The sequence below is a fragment of the Phragmites australis genome, chromosome 9 (assembly GCF_958298935.1).
Source record: "Phragmites australis chromosome 9, lpPhrAust1.1, whole genome shotgun sequence".
In the NCBI taxonomy this organism is placed as follows: Eukaryota; Viridiplantae; Streptophyta; class Magnoliopsida; order Poales; family Poaceae; genus Phragmites; species Phragmites australis.
The window spans coordinates 31851410-31870565 of record NC_084929.1 but is presented as its reverse complement, the minus strand read 5'-3'; the positions used below and the strand labels follow the sequence as shown (position 1 = coordinate 31870565).

General features: G+C 40.7%; 3 protein-coding genes across 4 annotated transcripts; all 3 read right to left on the bottom strand.

Annotated features, from left to right (window-relative positions):
* Positions 1 to 2002: 2002 nt before the first annotated feature.
* LOC133929180 (calreticulin-3-like) lies at positions 2003 to 8889 on the bottom strand. 2 transcript variants are annotated; one of them, XM_062375825.1, is made up of 14 exons: positions 8696 to 8888; positions 8384 to 8491; positions 6469 to 6661; positions 4674 to 4932; positions 4533 to 4589; positions 4405 to 4452; positions 4007 to 4093; positions 3867 to 3924; positions 3611 to 3678; positions 3411 to 3506; positions 3271 to 3327; positions 3082 to 3174; positions 2420 to 2440; positions 2003 to 2329 (listed from the first exon to the last, which is right to left on the bottom strand). In XM_062375825.1, the coding sequence occupies exons 1-14, from the start codon at positions 8799 to 8801 to the stop codon at positions 2318 to 2320; spliced, it is 1263 nt and encodes a 420-aa protein (XP_062231809.1). In that variant the 5' UTR covers positions 8802 to 8888; the 3' UTR covers positions 2003 to 2317. The 2 variants fall into 2 exon arrangements, with proteins under 2 accessions (XP_062231809.1, XP_062231810.1); XM_062375826.1 differs by lacking the exon at positions 2420 to 2440 and having other exon boundaries at positions 8696 to 8889.
* A 761-nt stretch (positions 8890 to 9650) lies between these two features.
* On the bottom strand, positions 9651 to 11523 carry LOC133929181 (large ribosomal subunit protein eL38z/eL38y-like). Its single transcript, XM_062375827.1, has 3 exons — positions 11372 to 11523; positions 10483 to 10666; positions 9651 to 9928 (listed from the first exon to the last, which is right to left on the bottom strand). Exons 1-3 carry the CDS (start codon positions 11372 to 11374, stop codon positions 9906 to 9908), a joined length of 210 nt encoding a protein of 69 aa, XP_062231811.1. The 5' UTR covers positions 11375 to 11523; the 3' UTR covers positions 9651 to 9905.
* A 951-nt stretch (positions 11524 to 12474) lies between these two features.
* LOC133929860 (uncharacterized) lies at positions 12475 to 13386 on the bottom strand. The gene has a single exon (XM_062376618.1). It carries the CDS (start codon positions 13193 to 13195, stop codon positions 12698 to 12700), a length of 498 nt encoding a protein of 165 aa, XP_062232602.1. The 5' UTR covers positions 13196 to 13386; the 3' UTR covers positions 12475 to 12697.
* Positions 13387 to 19156: the final 5770 nt, after the last annotated feature.

Below are 19156 nucleotides of genomic sequence, written 5' to 3'. Positions count from 1 at the left end.
TTGGGGCCGGCATCAGGCATCAGGCCATGCAGTGGCAGTGTGACAGTTTCATCGGTAAAAAAATGGGTAGAATTTACTGCAAAGCTGATGCAGCTTGTGTTTTTTTCTTAAAAAATTTAAAAAAATAACTTATAGACATACACATATACTCATAATCATATATACATATTTATATAACGTGTACTACTAAAGAAAAAAAATACATAGCTTAAATATTAATGTAGCCGCCACCGCTGAGGACCCATTAACACGCGCTAGCTTAGCCAACGCCACATGCGCCGCCCCAACCGGCGGGCTCCCTTCCCTCAGTGAGGAAAAGGCGCAGTACTGCACGGGGCGGGTGGCTCGCCGTTCGGCGGCACAATATCAGAAAGGAATACTGATGATAAAATGTAGTGCATCCGTTTATATGTTTTTTTAATAACATAAAATGCTCATTTTTTGCAAATAACATAAAAATGCTCATTTTATGCGAATAACATAAAATGTTCTTGTTAACAGAATAAGAGATGTTTACACGATCACATCACTATAATTCACAAATTGATTGCATAAACACCCAAAATTCACACTGAGTAAGTATTTGAACTTTTTCAGCAGTTACACTACTCTCGACTAAATTACCAGATGATTACATACCCTCCGAAGCAACTAACAACGATGTCAAAGAACTTCAAAAGATGCCAAGGTCTCAGTCATGGGCACCCAAACGGAAACAAAACATTCAGACAAGTCACGGGACGCTCCTAATATGCCCAAATCAAAATCTCCGAGAAGTTCGGGCGGCCACACAGAGAAGATGACATCATTCCTGCTATTTTATATCCTGTTTGTTTGTCGTTTTTGCTTTTGATTTATCTGGGGGTAGGAGCCCAAACAAACTCGATGGTTGAAAAATAGTTTTTGCAGAAATAAAAGTCTGTTTTTACTAAAGTAAACTGGAAGTTAGAAAACTAGTTGATAGTAATTTTTCTGAGAAGTTGTATATTAAAAAGTTAAAAATTTATTATAAAAACTAACAGCTAAAATAAAAAATAACTTTTTGGAAAAACCAAAAATACAATTTTTCAAAAGAGACAAAAACAAAAACAGTAAACAAACAGACCCTTCGTGGGCCTAAGGAACAGGAAGCCATTACTTACGGAGAGATACATAGCATAACTTATTAGTGTGATAGAATGCTCACCTATTAAACTAGTCTTTTAAGAGGAGATAAACCAAGTATCACTTTTGTTGTTGCTACTTTTTGTGGCCCTGCTCGTTTTCGTTTAGCGGCCTAAAGAAGCAGGAGCCGGTACACTCGCTCAGTGAGACTCGAACCGGACACTCGTGTTTAGCGGTCCGAAGGCGCGCGCCGCGCGGTGCCGTTGCGCAACAGGTAGTCCCCCTGTGGGTGCCAGCGCCGTGGAAGAACTCGGCCGCTGCGGCGGGGAGCCGCTCGTCCGTGATCCTGCGGCGGAGGTACGCCGAGAGCAGGTCGGCGTCCGCGGGGGCGAAGACGAGACCCGCTGGCAGGTCCCGCGATGGCGGGAGGAGAGCCATGCCATGGGCTGTGGAGTGCGGAGGGCTTGGGGCCGATCGAGCGAGGAGACGAGACTCGCGTCTGGTGCTGCCTGTGGTCGAGGTGTACGATTGATCACACTGGGCCGTCGGATTTCCACCGACACAGGATAGCAATGGCCGAGATCTAGCGCTGGGTCCAGGTAAAAACTTGGGCGCCAAGTGGAGATTAATAAGTGGCAGAAGGCGTGGGGATTTGGGATATCCTTGTGGAGATTTTCCTTCTCAGTTAATAGCCTCCCAACTCGTATAGATGATACCAGATGTACAATTTGTTTTCGGATGGATGGGGATTGTGTTCATCTATTTTCGAAATGCAAATTTTCTAAGCATGTAAAATTGGCATGAGGCCTACGATTTTGAAAACAGATGCGCGCGCCCAACCGGACGACTGCTCTCTCTCTTTTTGGAATGCAACACACATTTAATACTACTGTTAAAATAGGGGGAAAAAAAGTTGATCGTATATACGTGTACAACAGCAACAGTACTGCAGTTTACATTTCATGGCCAACGTGGATCTCCTCTTGTCCGTCGCCCAAAAAAAATCACCACTTCAATTTTACACGGGCGCCCTCATCGACTATAAGCTTATAACCTGTTTCTGGCCAAGGGGTCTATTTTGGTCTATTTTATTGACACAATCGCCATTTTCCATTTCTTTTCTGAACAATCATCATTTCCCATTTCCGTAGACGTCTAGACGGCAGTCGATGTCCAGGGCAACCTTCTCGCACTCCTTGAAAGAACGCAATATCTATAGCTCGTCCTGAACATGAAACCAACATGTCAGCCAGATGTTTCTTATATAACTTTTGGCCTTTCCTGGATAACAAATGAAGATGGCTTTCTAACTTACATGGTAGTCGTAGTGCCGATGCTGAAAATGCAGAGGAAGGAAACAACATGTCAGCCTATGGTTGATATATAGATCGCTACTATATAACTGATTGACTATGCATCAATAGTTAAGCACACAATGCAGCTATGAACACTTGTGATGGGTGGCGATTTAATTCCAGAATTTGCGGGGGCTGATATCCCCACTCTTATGTAGTTTGCTTCCATACTTGACTATTTCAAGTTTGATGGAGTACTGTAATAAGACTGTAATAATGATCCAGGCTGTGTGCGCCTCATGGTGCAGAGGCTGGAAACTTGTTTTCCATTATCTAAAAAAACTATGAATACTTGGCACACAGTTCCTCTAAGTTTATTCACCGGAGTGACAATGTATAAATTCTTCATTGCTGTGCTGAAACCATGCCTTTTTTTCCTTCCTATTATCGATACTGTTGTTTTTTAGGAATATTGATACAGTTGTTTATATATGCTGGTTTACTGGAAGGCAAGGAGCTAAAGCCTCAACCTTTTTCAGATAATTCTTTAAGAAGGCTAGAGATAAGAGGATCAATATAGTACCTCAAACCAGAAAAAAAAAATCCCTATATGGCAAGGATAACATGAGCTGAACTGCAAAAGGGACAAAAGAATCCAGTATGATAAAGGGAAGAGACGTACTCTTTTATATTTATCCCTGTAATGGTCCCTGCCACGGCTCCGATCCCTCTCTTGCCTTCGTTTCTCTCCTTCCTCCCGCGCCCGTCGAGCTTCCTGTGGAAAAGCAAACCCACGTTAACTTCTCTCTGAACTGTAACTGTTGAGTCCCACTATTCATTATCAGATATTACAGTAACCTCTCACGCTAACCTCATCTTCTCTAGCCTTCCTCCGCTTTTCAGCTCCTTCAAAGGCCTCCTTTTCAGCCTGCAGCACAGAAATAAATTGATACAAAGGGTTCCCAGGGGGATAGAGAGCATGGATTAACTTATTAAACATGTCGTGTCTACCTCCTTATTTGCACCAAACGTTTCATCTACAACATGTCTTGCATAATCCGGGTCATCGCAAATCAAAATGTTATCAAAAACTGAACCAGCTTTCACCTGTATACCATAAAAGTAGTAAGTTCAGATAGGATTTAAGTCATTTGATACAACCAAGGACTACGGTAAAGCACATATCTTTGACCAACTACTACATTTGGTACCTGCCAAACTTCAATTCCCACATACCGCAAAGGTTTCAGAACGTATAAGTCTGGGTCATCCTCAAACTCTGAAAAAGACAGTTCACTTAATGTTTACGATTGAAGCTTGAGTGGGCAAGGTTCAGTTCGAAGTCAGATAAGCAGTGAAATTACTGTTACAAGAAGTACATAAAACTGTCATGCAAATCATGAGAATATGGAGAGGACATTATATTATTTATATAGCACAGGCAAAAATAAGATCTATAATTCTGACCTGGATTATCAATCCATGGGATTTTCCACTTTCCTTTGTAGTTAGGGTTCTTAATTTTCTGAAAGCAGAAGCACGTGAGAGTACATAATTGTTCAAAGAAATAAAAGGTTACAAGAAGATAACTAGTCAAGAAAACAAACCTTGCGCTTCCATGGTCCCCTGTATTCTGGATTTGGTATCATTCTGGGCTTCCATATACCATCGTCATCATCGTCCCAAGACTCAGGCTGATTTAGCGTAAAAACAAAATATTTGTCATCTTGTGTTTTATGTATCAATTACAATATAAAACATTCACTAAAACACCGTGAAATGTTCCTTTAGTCATGCACAGGCACAAATTACTGCCACCCTGCCAGCAACTAAGGAAAAGTGACTAGGATTCTTCGAAAGAAGCAAGCCAATGTAACAAGCTTGAATGGGTAAAATGAAACATTTGTCTGTACTCAAAGTGTTCTGAAGCATGAATGTGCCAATTAAATGGTTAGACATTAGAACTGGATTTATACGAAAAATCAGAACTCGGAGGCATATATACCTTTTTGTCATTCGGATCAGGTATCTCTTTAGGAATTGAATCATAGCCCTGGTCAGTGCAGGTAAAAGGTTACAGAGAATTATCGATCTATATAATCAGTTCATGACACAAAATATGACAAGGCAGACCTCTGGCTTAACTTGATCAGGATCTTCAATATATTCCCTGTCATCCCAATCTTTTGGCTGAAAGAAACAAATGTATAAGAAAAGGCATCATTGAAATTTCACTGTATAACATTGCTTTGATCACGGCAGCAGATCCCACACCTTTTTTGCATTAACATCTTTGATCTTACGAGGAGGAAGGATGTCCCAGTCAGTGTACATGCTTCCAAACTCTCTCTCCCGGTTATCAACAAGGAGGCTATATGAGGCGTCAGGCCGAAGAATAAATGTGTAAAAATGTGTTAACTTGTCTGTTTCACATTTTAGATCTTTTTTGATAGGGTAGTTTTGCCCTTGGTATGAAAGTATGAGATGTAGCTTCTTTGTCTGATCACCACATATATCAGGCCCAAACATAAAGCTGCATGAGTAAACGTCAAGACAGTTAGCAGATAATAACTCAGCAGAGGATTAGATAGACTGAACAATTACTAACAGTTCAATAAAGAAAGTAACGATGACATAATACATAAGTCAACGGTGCCTAAGCTAACCTCTAGTTTATCCTTCAACCATTTTTAGTGATACGCCCATGGCTCCCTTAGTACACGCAAGGTGAATTCGTTCCTCATTGTTCATATTTTCTTCGTAAAGAATAGAATACTACTAAGTTTTTTGTGTTGTTTTGTTGCTTAGGAACTTAGGGGAAGCACCACAACCTTATTCGGACATCACCTCTCGAATACCAAGTCTACTCGGACTCGAAGTTAAACTCTAGTCGTGGTCGTGGTCGAGTCACAGGATGGCACGTCAATAAAACGGGCATAACTCTCGCATACGGAGTCCAATTGAGGCGTTCTTGAACTTGCTGGAAAGCTTACGACGAACCCTTTCCAATAGATCTATGTTCGACCAAATATTCCCTATAGTTTAGTCAGAGTCAAAGAAATAAGGTGTTGCACCATCGTTTTGGACCTAGTTAGGTCTTGTAATCGTGTCGGGGTTGGAGTCCAGATTGTGCACGTCTCTTTCCACGGTTGCACAACTCTAGGTCGACATCCTCACGTCCCCCTATAAATATACAGTAGTCGTCATAGTTTAGGTTTAGGTTTAGCTTAGATTATTCTGTTTTAGACAGTTCCGCCGTTTATCGGTTTGTTGAACCCCAACTCAAATGTTCATTAGTAATCAGTAATATTTAGATTGCATCTACTTGTTCTTACTTGTGTTCTCGATTCGCTTGCAGGAAAATCCTTCTTAGCGAGGTCAATCGCGTCTTGGCACGGTTGATAACCACAGAGTAGTGGTGTAGTGGTTGCGAGGGTTCTCGATCTGTTCTGTTCGGAGCCTTTGGATCATCAATATCGAAACTCTACCAATCGACTTATCATATTACTTTCAGAAGATTGGACAAACGCGTATCATTTAGGCTAATACCTACCGGTAAAGATATTTACAGTTAAGGATGGGATAGTGGGTGTTTGTTAACGTAACCCAACTAGCTACCTAGCTCAGGTGCAGGATTTAATGCTTATCATGCCAATTTATTGAAAAATTAAAGCATTATGGTCAAGTCTTATATTATAATTGCATGTAGATACAATGTTTTCATGATGCCCATTGACTTTTTTAAAGAACAAAGATGCCTATTATGGAATGTTTATCATTTTTCTGGTCAATTCATGGAATGTCTTTGACAATTTTGCCATCAATTTCAACAAATGACTAGGTTACTGGTTACCGTAGGTGACTCTAGAAACATGCACAAGCTGGGTATCTTCTTGGACCACTACCAACTTTTGCTGAAAATGTTCGTACTATTTGAGGCAAAGAGTTGCACTTGCAGAGTTCATTGATAAACAAAATCACAGTGAATATATATAATTTTGAATATAATATTAAGGTGCCTCATAAACAAAATTATTTTTTGAGGCCAAACATAGAGAAGCAAATTGACCTGTAAGGAGTGTCACCGCCGAATTTCTTCTGGTTGACATAACCAGACATAAGTTTGATGTAAGCACCGCCACATTCAATATCCTGCTCAATCTTTAGTGAGTACTGTATCACCAACGTCCGGTTCTTGTTACTAAATTCTGGGAATTTTGCCGATATAGCAAAATGCCTAGCATCCGTAGTTGTTTGTATACCTGAGGAAACGGTTGCAGAGCACAAATAACCATACGATGCATGAGACAAACCATATCAGCATAAGGTTACACCATTTATGCTTTAAAAGTTGAAGATAATTGATAGAGGATATTCAAACATTACAATGCTTCCTTATTTTCCCTTTTTGAAATGTTCATGATTAAAAAAAAAGGACCAAGTGACTCTCTCACGTTGTAATCTCGTCCCGGTATGCCGGGCTCTATTTTGTAACTGACTTATTTGTAAGACTCATCTACACTCTGTACATTTTTGTGTGGCCTTGCGCTGCGCTTGCGATCTAATATAAGGCGGGGATCCTCTCCCCCCGTATTGCTCGAAAAAATATGATTTAAAAAAGGGATCAAATGGAACTGGCACAGCCTGAGCTTCCTCTCCCGTATTGCTCGAAAAAATATGATTAAAAAAAGGGACCAAATGAAACTGGCACAGCCTGAGCTTCCTCTCATCACCAAGGTTAAGGTTACCGAGCTCCGGCGGTAACCGAAAATTCGTGATAACTGCGGTTACCGGTCAAAAATTCAAAAAAAATTAGAGAAAATTCATTTGACAAAATTTGAATTTTTTTAAAAAAATTGCGATTTTAGCCGTTCGGTAACCGGTCGGTTTAGACCGGTTACCGAACTTACCAAGCGTTTTTTACGATTTATCGAGCGGTTTTCTCGAATTTTTCGCATCGTCGGTAACCGCTCAGTTTTCTCAGTAACCGCTCGGTTTTCTCGATTTATCGAGCGGTTTTCTCGATTTTCAGTCAAGTTCAACAAAAACCTAAAAATTATCTTAATCTTGTAAAATCAATAACTAATTCATCTGAGCTTCAAATCAAGTGAAACAATTTTTGTTGGTTTCCTTGTAGCATGATCTACATGATAAAAGTATTTATACTCATAAAAAAGTTCAAAATTTTCTGTGAGAAACTGTATTTGTTAAACCAAATTAAATGTATAGTTTACTCTTTGCTAATCTAAAGATCATGAAACTAATTTTGTTAGTCTTCTTATATGATCCTATGTATTTTAAAGATACATGAACTCATGAATTAGTTATTGTAACATGCATGATTGTGTAAATGTATTGCGATTAGATTAATTTATAACTGACCCATCACACCTCAAAAATTAGTTAAATCACTTTCATTAGCTTATTTATACTATGATTTACGTAGGAAAAAAATGGTAGACATGAAAAAGTTAATTACAGTGTTGTTTCTTAACATATTCACTTTATACTTGTGAATTTTTTAAAAATCATAGAGAAATTAATAAAACTCTAAATAAAGTAAAATCAATTTTAAAGATTCTCTTAAAATACGTTTTACACAAGAAATTGTGTAAAATATGTGTTTGCAGGTTAAACTTTTTCTTTAACATGAGTTAATAACTGAGCCGCACGCTTCATTTTTTTTTTTTTCAAATTTCTCCCTATAGAATATGATGCAAACGACATTATTTTTGAAAATTGTTTTCACATAAGGTATTAGAATTGTGTCTAGTTTTTTAAAGATTTTTTTTTATTTTTATTTTTTCAAATTTTTTAAATTCAAATTCGGTTACCGTTTGATTTCTAAAATTGGATCGGATCGAGAAGGTCGGTTATCGCGGTTTTTGAATGGTTACCGTCGGTTTTTTTAACCGTGCTCATCACGCTCGCGCGCGCCACACACATGCTCATGTTTAGTCGAAATAGCATGAACAGACCCTCACCTTTATCGTCAGGATCTCCAGAATAGGTTCCTGCTGTGTGTCTGAATGTTCCGGCTTTTCCTTCGCTCCTTTTCCAATCAGATTTCACCCAACGGCTCTCCCACCCATCTAAATGTCAGAACGTTGCACACTTTCATCAGGTACCAAGAAAAAGTACACCAAAAAGAACAAGTAAATAATTTACTCTCTTCTGAAAGATTAGCCATCGGGAAAAATTTTCAAACTCTCTGAACCAACGAACTGAAACTATTGGACTCCCGACAGCCGCAGTAACTAGTAACACCAAGCAGCTCGCAGGGGCAGGTACAGTACCATCAAATCGCTCCTCGAAGATGACTTCGGCGGAGGCGAGGAGCAGCAGCGACGAGAGGACAAGCGCGCGGTGGAAGAAGGCGCGTCCACCGCGGAGGCGCCCCATCGCCTCGCCTCGGTAGCCGCCGCTCACCGGAGCCCCGTACCGCGGCGAGCTTTCCAAACACTCCCGGTGTGGAACCGGGAACCGCGGCGCGAAGGGAATATTTGTAGAGCAAGTAGGCCCGAGAAGGGGCTCAGGTGCTGCGGTTATTCACGACGATGCCACTCCGTCCCGCTCGACCTCGGAAACGGGGATGGCATTCCTGTGGTTGTTGCGAACTCGCGGGTCTGGTTGGCAGGGAGGGTCACCAGCAGGTGGGGACCCGAAGTGGTGGCCGGTCCAGTCTTCCGTGGTGGACCGGCAAGGGTGACAGCGACGCAGGCGACGACGTGGACTCGTCAAAGTCCACCATGGACCGTGACTGGGGCTCGGAGACGCTGAGCGTAACGGAATCCGCCGCGGCGAATCGCGTCTCGTCGGGGCTCCAGCGACGGCCAGTAGGAGAGCACCACGTCACCAAAACGACGTGTATCTGTCGCTCGTGGCATTCTCCCCGGTGGCAGAATCCTTTTGGTCATGGCAGCTTCTGGTATTTATCAGATTTCCACATCCGACGTGTAGTGCAGCGAAGCGGTTCCTCTGACGCAATATAACAGGGTGACGTTATAAACACTAGACCCACTGAGTTAATCCACATGCCAGTGACCACATCACGGTAACATTCGAATCTCCTTTCGTAGTGCAAAATGCCTTCGGGATGAAAAAGATGGGCAGCAACAGTGGTGCAAACTGATACAAACTGGGAAGGGAAACAGATGAGCAGCAACAGTAGTGCAGTATGCCTTCAGGATGAGATTCAACAGCATGTCAGCTGCTGTTGTTCATCCCTAATGTCATCGAGATCGAATGGTCTGATAAGAACCATACAACGTGATACCAACTCTTCACATATCAATGTCGAAAAGAAGGAAACACGCTTCACATATCACAGAGAGAATGGTGCAGCTGGCAAAACATTCCAGAGTAGCAAACGTCATATTACTTCCACAGAATATTTCATCTCAGCGGCAACAATTCATTTAACAACGAAGTCTGGGAGTCGCCTATTTGAAGGTGGGAATAGAGATGCAAATCACTCAGCGAGGTGCCATAATCGGTCTCAAGACCTTAGACCTCCTGCACGCTCAAGCCTGCCAGAAAACAAGTTCACAATCAGTAACTAGCACAATGGCCCGACAAAGATACAGCGGAAGAAATCATAACCGTATTTAATTCATATTTCAAACAGTGGCAAAGATACAAGGGAAGTGGATGCACTGAAGCACACAATAAAGACAAGTTTTGAGCTAATAGTAATCCTTGCCTACTTCATTACTGAGGACCAGAGGACACAACTGAAAATAGAGCAAAGCGTGTATAATATCTAAGAAATTTATTTAGAAAGGCAATTTCTAAATAAAGCTGCATGTATAGCAAAAAAACAGTGCTGGAATGAGAACCTGATGATTCTACTCATGCGCACAACATAGGCAAGTTTCAGCTAACAGAAACCTTTCAATGTGAGGGCCTGATTAGAAAATTGAAATTGAATCAAGCATGCAAGACACCATAATCAAACTAAACAGCTTGTTCAAATGACATGTCTAATCTCGCGTATATAGTAACAACTAGTAGAATTTAAACTTCAACAGTGTCACAACAATGTACAGTATTTTGGATCAATTAGGCTTAACACACTGCATACCTGGGGGGAGAGACTGCTTAAGCTTGTTGGCCTTCTCGGTGTCATTCACGCAGAGCGTGTAGAGGTACTTGGAGCAGCGAACCTTGAACTTGACGGCATCCTTGCTCCTCTTGATCCTCACGGAACGGGCATCCTTCCTCCTCGCTGTGAGAAGGAAGTCCTTGATCTCATGGATTTGCTTCGGCTATGAGCGAACAAAAAAAAAATCAGAACCCAGGACTTACAGTAAATAAAAAAAAATACCATGTCAGCACAGCACCACAACATCAGAAACTGTCATGCAAGGAACTAACCAATAGGCCAATAACTTGTGGTAGTGAACGAATCTAAAATGGGTATTGTATCCCCAATAGTGTTTACACAATGGCATAACAAAATCAAACTGATTTACGTAAATCAAATTGATTTACGTCTCATCAGTATACAGCTCCCTTATACGCCGTCACATCTGAGTAGGATGATTCTTCTGTCAAGTCTATAATTTAAAAGTTTAACATTTTGGTCCCACAATCGTCGCACGAGAGTCCTATTGGTATAGAAGCCGGAAGTTGTACTTCCTTCGTCTAAGAAAATTTCGGCACTTTCTTTGGACTTGTGAACTCAATGACAATTTGAGTCACCCATAGTTCAGTACTGAATTCGATTTCCGCTACAGAAGAGAACGACATGTACACAGAACACTATAGGCTAGCTAGATCTGAAGATAACTTATCATCCTAAACAAATAAACAGCGCACCGATTGCACACTTAAAAACCAACATGAACAACGAAGACACGCACAAATTTCGCCTTCCGTATCCTTTACTCAGTGTTCAATTCGTCGATCTATCGAGAAGAAAAAAAATAATGAGCGCACGAGATACAACTGGATTCGAGGAGGGAAATTACCATGTTGGCTGCTCTTGAGAGGAGGCCACGAGCCCTGCAGTTGCAAACCCTAGCTAGGCGCAGAGAGGGCTAGCGGCAGAGATCGAGACGGCGGCGGCGGCAGAGATGAGCTAGGTTTTGTAGCCAGGCGGAACCCTGCCATATTTTTTGGGCCGTACCTGTATTACAACGGCCCAATTTTGTGGGCCTACAAAACTGCCACATTTTGTGGGCCCAGTTTTGCAAAGTTACAACGGCCCGAACTAGTAGTAGTTCTTACGACGACCCAGCTTAAATTTCTCTTTTATTTTACCTTTCCATGGTCTGTGACTGTGGAGGACTGAGGAGTTGGCATGATAGATTGCAAATAGGGATGCAAATGGGTACTTGATGAGTAATTTTGGGTTACTATTTAGTTTATTTTTTCTTTAACTTAATTAGGCGGGAGTGAATCTCTAGCTCATTTTTTTTAATTTTAGATCGACCCAATATCCAAAAAATACAAAACTTGCATCTCTAATTGCAAATCATATGCATTAAATGCAAGAGAAGAACCAAAAAACTGATTGAGGAGTAGCAGATTGTTTAGTAAAGTATAATGCTAGTCTTAGCAGGATTGATCCTAAATTATGGTTGGATCATTTCTCAGACTCTGTACTCGCTCATGTGGCCAGCGTTTTGAATGAGCCAGCGGTCTCATGGAATGTGTTTCTATAAAAAAAATAAAAATGATCGCATATTTCCCCAAAAAAATCCATCACATCAGTTTGCCCAAAAACTGGATCATAAAAAAATTCTTCAGCTTAGTGAATGAAAGCCCAGCTTAGATTTCTGTTTTATTTTGCTCTGCCATACTCTGCGAGGCTTGACAGAAGATTGACAAATCATATAAATGATGAGATGAACAAAAAACTGATCATATCAATCTGTCCAAAAGAAAAGAAAATGAATCACAACAAAATTCTTTCCACCTAGTAAAATAAGGCCCAGCTTAAATTTCTTTCATACTGTGTGGAGGCCTGAGACAGGAGTGACTGCCAAATCATCCCATATAGAAGAAACAGAAACTGATCATATTAATTTCTCCGAAAAGAAAAGGATCAAAGAAAAAATGTTCTGACGCATTGAATTAAAAAATTTCCTTCCAATTTATACCAGATCGGATAAATGAATGAAATGAATACAGAGCAAAGCAATACATTTGCCTTTGCACTTTAGTACATGATCACAGTAATAACAGCTGAATATCCACCAAGCTTTAAGAACCAAAAATATCCCTCGTTTATGATTTTTGTGCGTGAATTTCTCCAGTCTCTAGGCTCTCTCTAATGCTGGATCACAGCAGAATCAGACATGGTAACCTGACGCCCAGCTCTTGGAGTACTCGGCGTGCGCCTCCTCGCCGCCGTCGTCGTCGAGCCGGAGAGCGAACGCGAGGGCGAGCGCGGCCCACTCGAGCACGAAGATAGCGGCGCCGAGCCCGCCCACCAGCTTCAGGATCACCTCGCCGTCCTCCTCCCGGACGTAGGACCGCAGCTCGGCGAGGAAATCGGCCGTGCGGGTGAAGGCGAGCAGCGCGGCGGCGCCCTGGAAGATGGCGGTGAGGACGGCCCCCGCCGTGTGCGCCGTGTGCGCGCGGCCGGCCCCGCCGTCGGTGAAGGAGCCCGAGCAACCCGCGGCGGCGAAGACGGCGGTGAGCGCGTGGAGGAAGACGAGGAGCAGGCCGCACGGGGAAGGCGCGAGGCGGAGCGAGAGCGCGAGGAAGATGCAGGCCGACGCGGCGCCCAGCAGCGCGTAGTTGCACAGCAGGAACGCCTTGTGCGCCGCACGCCCTCCGCTCGCCATGGATTTTTACCTAGCGCGGGCACAGGCGGCTTCTTGCTCGAGGATCTGCGACTGCGAGAGCTGATAGATAGATCGGGAAAGGCGGGGCGCGAGGGATGGACTGAGCTGGAGAGCGAGGAAGCGATAGCTTTAATAGAGTCGCCGGCGGGAAAGCGAGGGGCTCGCGACCGTGGCCAGCGAGGGGCTAACGGCTAGTGGAGCCTGCCGGAGCAGGGAGCGTGCAACACAAAGAGACGTTGGGTCGTTGGGACCAAGAAAAAAAAGAGAGAGGAAAAGCTAAACACTTCAGTGTGTAGGCCTAAAGCCCATGAAGTACCAGGCCGAAACAACTGCAAACCAGAGATACAATCATAAAGGGCCCACTGGCTAGCCGGGTCAGCTCAGACCAATACATCCTCCTCTCTCTCACACACACAGAGCATATACGAAAGCCCAGCCCATTCCACATGTGAGACTAGTCGGGTATGGTGGGCGTAAACTAACCGGACTCCTTCCGAGTGAACCTTTTTTATATTGTCAATCCTCTGGATATCTAGAAGAGTCTCTAGAGATAACTTATGTACTATTATCTACCTGTTTTTCATCTACATGTCTCGGATACTCTATAGCGATTATAAAACATACCGAAATAAGTAAAAGGTACCTCTACAAGATAGATATACCTTGTAGATACACCGTATTTATAGAATATATAATAAATAATTATATATAGTTGTATATTTTTATAATTTTTAAATAAAAAATATACAAACAAAAAATTCCAAACTAACTATTAGCCAAAATATTTCCCCTCTCACACAGGAAATAAGAAGAGAACTGCTATACGTAACATCGGAACATCCGACTCTTTTTCGACACGAAGGATCGGTCGGACGTTCCGGTCGTATGCATAGCATTTTCGAAATAAGAAAGCCAGCCCATTCCACATGTGAGAAGTAGCAGTCGTTCACCTCCATGTCCATCCTCGCCGCCGCGCTGCCGCCGAGGTTACGCGCCGCCGCCATGGTCGCCTCCTGTTTTAGATCTGAATCAGTATTCTTGCAAGACCATATTTTGGCTAATAGTTCTATAGAATCAGGATGAAAACAGCAGGCTAGCTCGACAGGAGATCAAAGAAAGAACAGTTGGTAGCTGCACGGAGATGTCAGCTTCAGAGACGGCGGGTGCTGCTGGTTCCTCAACTGCAGGCTTCCTGCGATTGCGAACGCACGGACAGAATAACTCGTGGTCATCAGTAACCGAGAAAAGAATCAAGGATTAAGCCAGAGGCGCTGAAGGCCATGATCGAGGAGACCAAAGGAAGGAGAAGGCAGGAGACCACGATGAGCTCGAGGAGAGGCTTCTTGGATGGAGCGGGAATACTCCATTGCTCGCTCGGTCGGTCACAAGGATCCCAGCCACAAAACCCAGAGCTCGCAGAAAACTAGTGTGCTTTTCTGAATCAAGTGACAGAATTGGCGGCGTTGTTGCCTGGGTTTTTATAGTTGGACCACGGTGCTGCTAGCGCATTGGCATCCTCTCGCTCTCCTTCAATTTATTTAGAAGGTGGATATTGTGCGGTCAGCACACTAGGTAAGATATCTCTTATAGCTTATTGCACTGTAGATTGTAATAAACAGTCAACAATAGAAGTACTTAGAGAGAGAATACAGAGTATGATTCTTGTATTTATTGATCAGAATGTTTACATATTTATACATATTGAATGGACATGAAAAGAGGACATGTTTATTAGGGAGGCACGTCTTCTTAATATACATAACTCTTGTAGTTGACACTTAATTGATCGCATGGTGTTTATTCTCAACACTCCCCCTTAATCAATTGTTGCGGTTGTAAACTTCTTGTTGAAAACTCCTCTAAAACCTTGTAGGAAAAATATGAGAAAAAAATAATATATTGATATGTCATTAAAACTTCTTTAAAACTCAATAAAAAAATATATATTGATATTGGCATATATTAATTATTATTTCATTAGCTCATATGATAAATCTAGGTAGAAAAAACTCATTGATAAGCTTAGAAAATAATAATTATGATCTATATATCATATTAAAACATCCAAAAAATCTCTTAGCAAAATAGGAGAAATAATGTAGATATTGCCTCATTAAAAACTTTATATGAGCAATCATAAAGGAAAAACTCATAAAGGAAAATAATACAATATAATAAGAACATGTTATTATTTAGGGATCATCTCTCCTGAACCTTGCAAATCTCCCCAAATAATTTTGGTTTAATAATGCGGTGCATAAAGCCACATGTCACCAACAAATGTTGGCAAATTGCAATGCTATGGTTGGTTTTGTAAATGATTTGATTCTCTTGATGAGAGATTTAGCTAAATCATTATGAATGTGCATATAGGATACTTAATGCAATAATATCCAAAACTAAATAATAATTGAATGTATGTTAAAGAACGGCATTATCCATGTGAATGGAATTGATCTTGCGTCCAGGATAATTTACTCTAATTTTGATTATTTGAGAAATATGTTTGGTAAAAATGTGGTGCCATATGTATAAAGGACATATGTGAGACTATTTTTAAGGTACATCAATCTGTATTATAGAATATCTAGATAGTCCATAAAATTGCTGAATAGAGCCACATATATATTCTTGATTATGTTAAAGAAAACGGGTAGCGCATTATGAATTTTAAAGTAATAGAGCCTCAAAATTAAATTCCTTGTGATACATGCGGAGCACACAAATCTTAAGATTTGGGAATTGATACTTTGATCAATAGAATTGTTAATAGTTTTCTTATTATCTCTAAGGTAGAGTGATCGAGGCAATCATGTCAAATCTTGATTTGATCAAGATAGAAAAATTATTTTATATGCAATATGTGCTACATGATTTGATGTATGTGTAGTACAATTCAGATGGTATATAGAGAAGCTTGCCATATCCGTTAGTTTTTTGGTTTTCAATATGAAAATCATTATAATGAATATCTCAATAGCTTAGCAAGGTACGGGCTGAACTAGGATACAATTGAGTATCATCAATTGTGACTTGTGTACCTAAAGGAGGAGTAATTATGGCACGATCCGAGCCAATAATTATTGCATCGCATCCAGCGATTGTCAAAATATTTTCTTGTCTCTTAGTTAGAGTTTAGAAATACTTTTGATTTCTTGCAGTATAGAGTTTGTGGTGCAATTGTCCATAAGGCATATTTCCTCCTTCATCAGATTGACTACTATAAAAATCTATACATGGAAATGAAAAATTTAATATGAAATTCTTATTATATATATAGAATACATACAAACTTTATGTAATATCATAATGCTGGTACAATATTGTATTACAATATTTAATGAGATGTAGATAACATGTTATCTGAGGAATTGGGAGATTAGTTAAGATCTCCAAACATGTCGTGCGAAGTAAATTTGACAAATATGTTTTCCGTGTTCATAGGATCTTCTGGTTACAGAAGAGTCTGGTTGTTACTTGATTTTTGTAGAACTTGTTGTGAATAACTATCCTTGTTTGTGCAATTAGTTTGAAAATTTAAGTGTGTTTCAAATTTTTACCCTTGAGTAGGTTGGTTATGTCCCACAGATTGTAAATACATATAAATTAAATATCTCGGTGTGCATCATTTCTTTGTGGTGTGCTTGTAGCATCCGCACTTGCGACAACAATACATTTATCAAGTTTGGGTTTAGAAATATCTTTATCCTGATCTAGTGCATAGTGCTTCTTCTTCTTGCTGTGTTTGTGTTTACCATTGAAGTTCTTTGGATGGTGTCTAAAAGAGCTATCGAACTTGTTGTTATTTTGAGCATTAGCGTGTACTTCAGGTAAAGGAGCAGCGTCAATTGGACACTGATGATGATTACTTAGAAGGAGCTCATCATATTTTTTTGCCCGAAGTAATACTTGTATTAAGTCAGAATAAACTTGGTATTCTGTTGCACGATATTGTTGCTGTAAGATCTTATCAGTAGGAAGCATAGTAGATAAAAGTTCTGTAGGTTCTTTTTTGTAAAAATGCAATTTTGAATAGATTTTATGAACAATGTGGTTGTAACCTCCGACGGATTTGAAATCCTGGAGTCGGAGATGTCTCCATTCATAACTTGCATTAGGCATAATGATTGCCTTCTGCTGTCCATATTTTGAGAGGTTGCCATAAAGTGCTCAGATTCTCTTCCATCAAATACTCAGATTTAAGATCCGGATAGATATGATACCTTATTATGTATAAAATTCTATATTTTACTTGATCTGGTAGCGGTGAATCTTCCTCTTGTAGAGGTTAGAGTATTGCTACTATTTTGAGGGACGCAAGGCTGATCTTTACGTCCATAGCGCATGTTGGATAGTTGTGACCGCCAAGCGCGAGTCATCGAACTCTTTGCCGGTCATTGTATCATACATGGATTTAACTATAGATTTAATTAATTTACTGTTGGTAAATTAAAAATCATTATGGTAATATTGTAATAATGATGTAAAATCAAATTGAGACTTGAATTATATAGTGTAGGCATCAAATTATGTAGCTAACACATTGAAGATAATCACCAAATGTGGTGTGGATCTCACAGTAGTAAGAGACATAATCTGATATATGTCAGTAGATGCCTATGTTTATAGTATCTTTAGTTATGCTAAGTAGAATATTTGAAAGAACACGTTGAAGGTAATAATTAAGTTAAGATGATGAAAAATAGACTTCATAGTAATGATGGATAATCTGTAGATATACAGTAAATGCTATAGTTTTATTATCTTGTGTTTCACAAATATTAAATTGAGGCAATCACTTAATTTGATTTTGCATGAAAATCTGCTTTTAATTAAGCGCTATGTGCTTTTATAAAGCAATTTTGGGCTTAAATCAAAATATGAGTGTGGAGAGTATTTAATTGCAATATTAAAGTAAATTGCAAGATTAAAGTAAATTGCAAGAATTTAAAAGTATAGAAAGGTAAACACATATTTCTTTAAATGCGGTGACACAAATACATTGAACACATCGCAAATCTAGTACTCATTGTGTCTAAAAATACTTATTCATAAAAGTATCCAAATTGGTACAATTACAAACAATTACAGGGGTTATAATAGAAATAATACACACAATACTATTTATTTGGACTGAGGGGGCCTGAGGGAGCCTAAATGGAAATAGCTGGTCACTAGAATTTTTATTCTTTCAAGCCTAAAACAAATTTGGGCCGAAGCCATTTCATTTCCACCTCGAACCTTAGGAAAGGCATTTTTTTTTACATGCAAGGAACAAGCAAACGTGGGCCGCAGTCCAGACAGTCTTTTGGCCCAAAAGCCCATGCGAGCTCCCCCTCCTCATATATATAAGAGGAAGAGGCGGCGGGTCCACCCTAACCGCTCGGCCTCGCTCACTGAGTGCAGTTGATGCTGGATGGGTGGGTTGCGTCGGATCCGGATCCCCTGACCTTAGGGGATGAAGTCACGAGTAAACAGTAATTTGTGAGTAGATGAACAGTTCTTTGACATCAATTTACTGTAGCAGTGCATCTGATCTATCCATCCATGCTCCAACGGTCTACAGAGGTTTGAAGTCACCTGACTTCACAGTGGGTGAAATCAGAGAATCCGATTCCGGTTGCGTCACCGCCAAGTGCCTATTGGCTTCGTTGCTGGTCATCGGTGGTTGCTGTCGGATCTCGCATGGAGTGGTCGCCACGTCGCCATGATGTGCGACGCCATTGTGGGCGCGTCGCCGAGTCACGATGAGGACCATCGTCGCTTGCCGAAGAGCTGCCAGCTATAAAAATTTCTAAACCAAGGAAGGACAGCCTAATGCCCCATATACGGATGTCCTTGTCGTCCAATATATCTTGTAACAGTGTTGGACCATACCACATAATTCCACGATTTGGCCCATGGGACGATTATTGGGCTCAACTTCTTTCGGCCCATTAAAACTGGCCGACTTCGTAAATT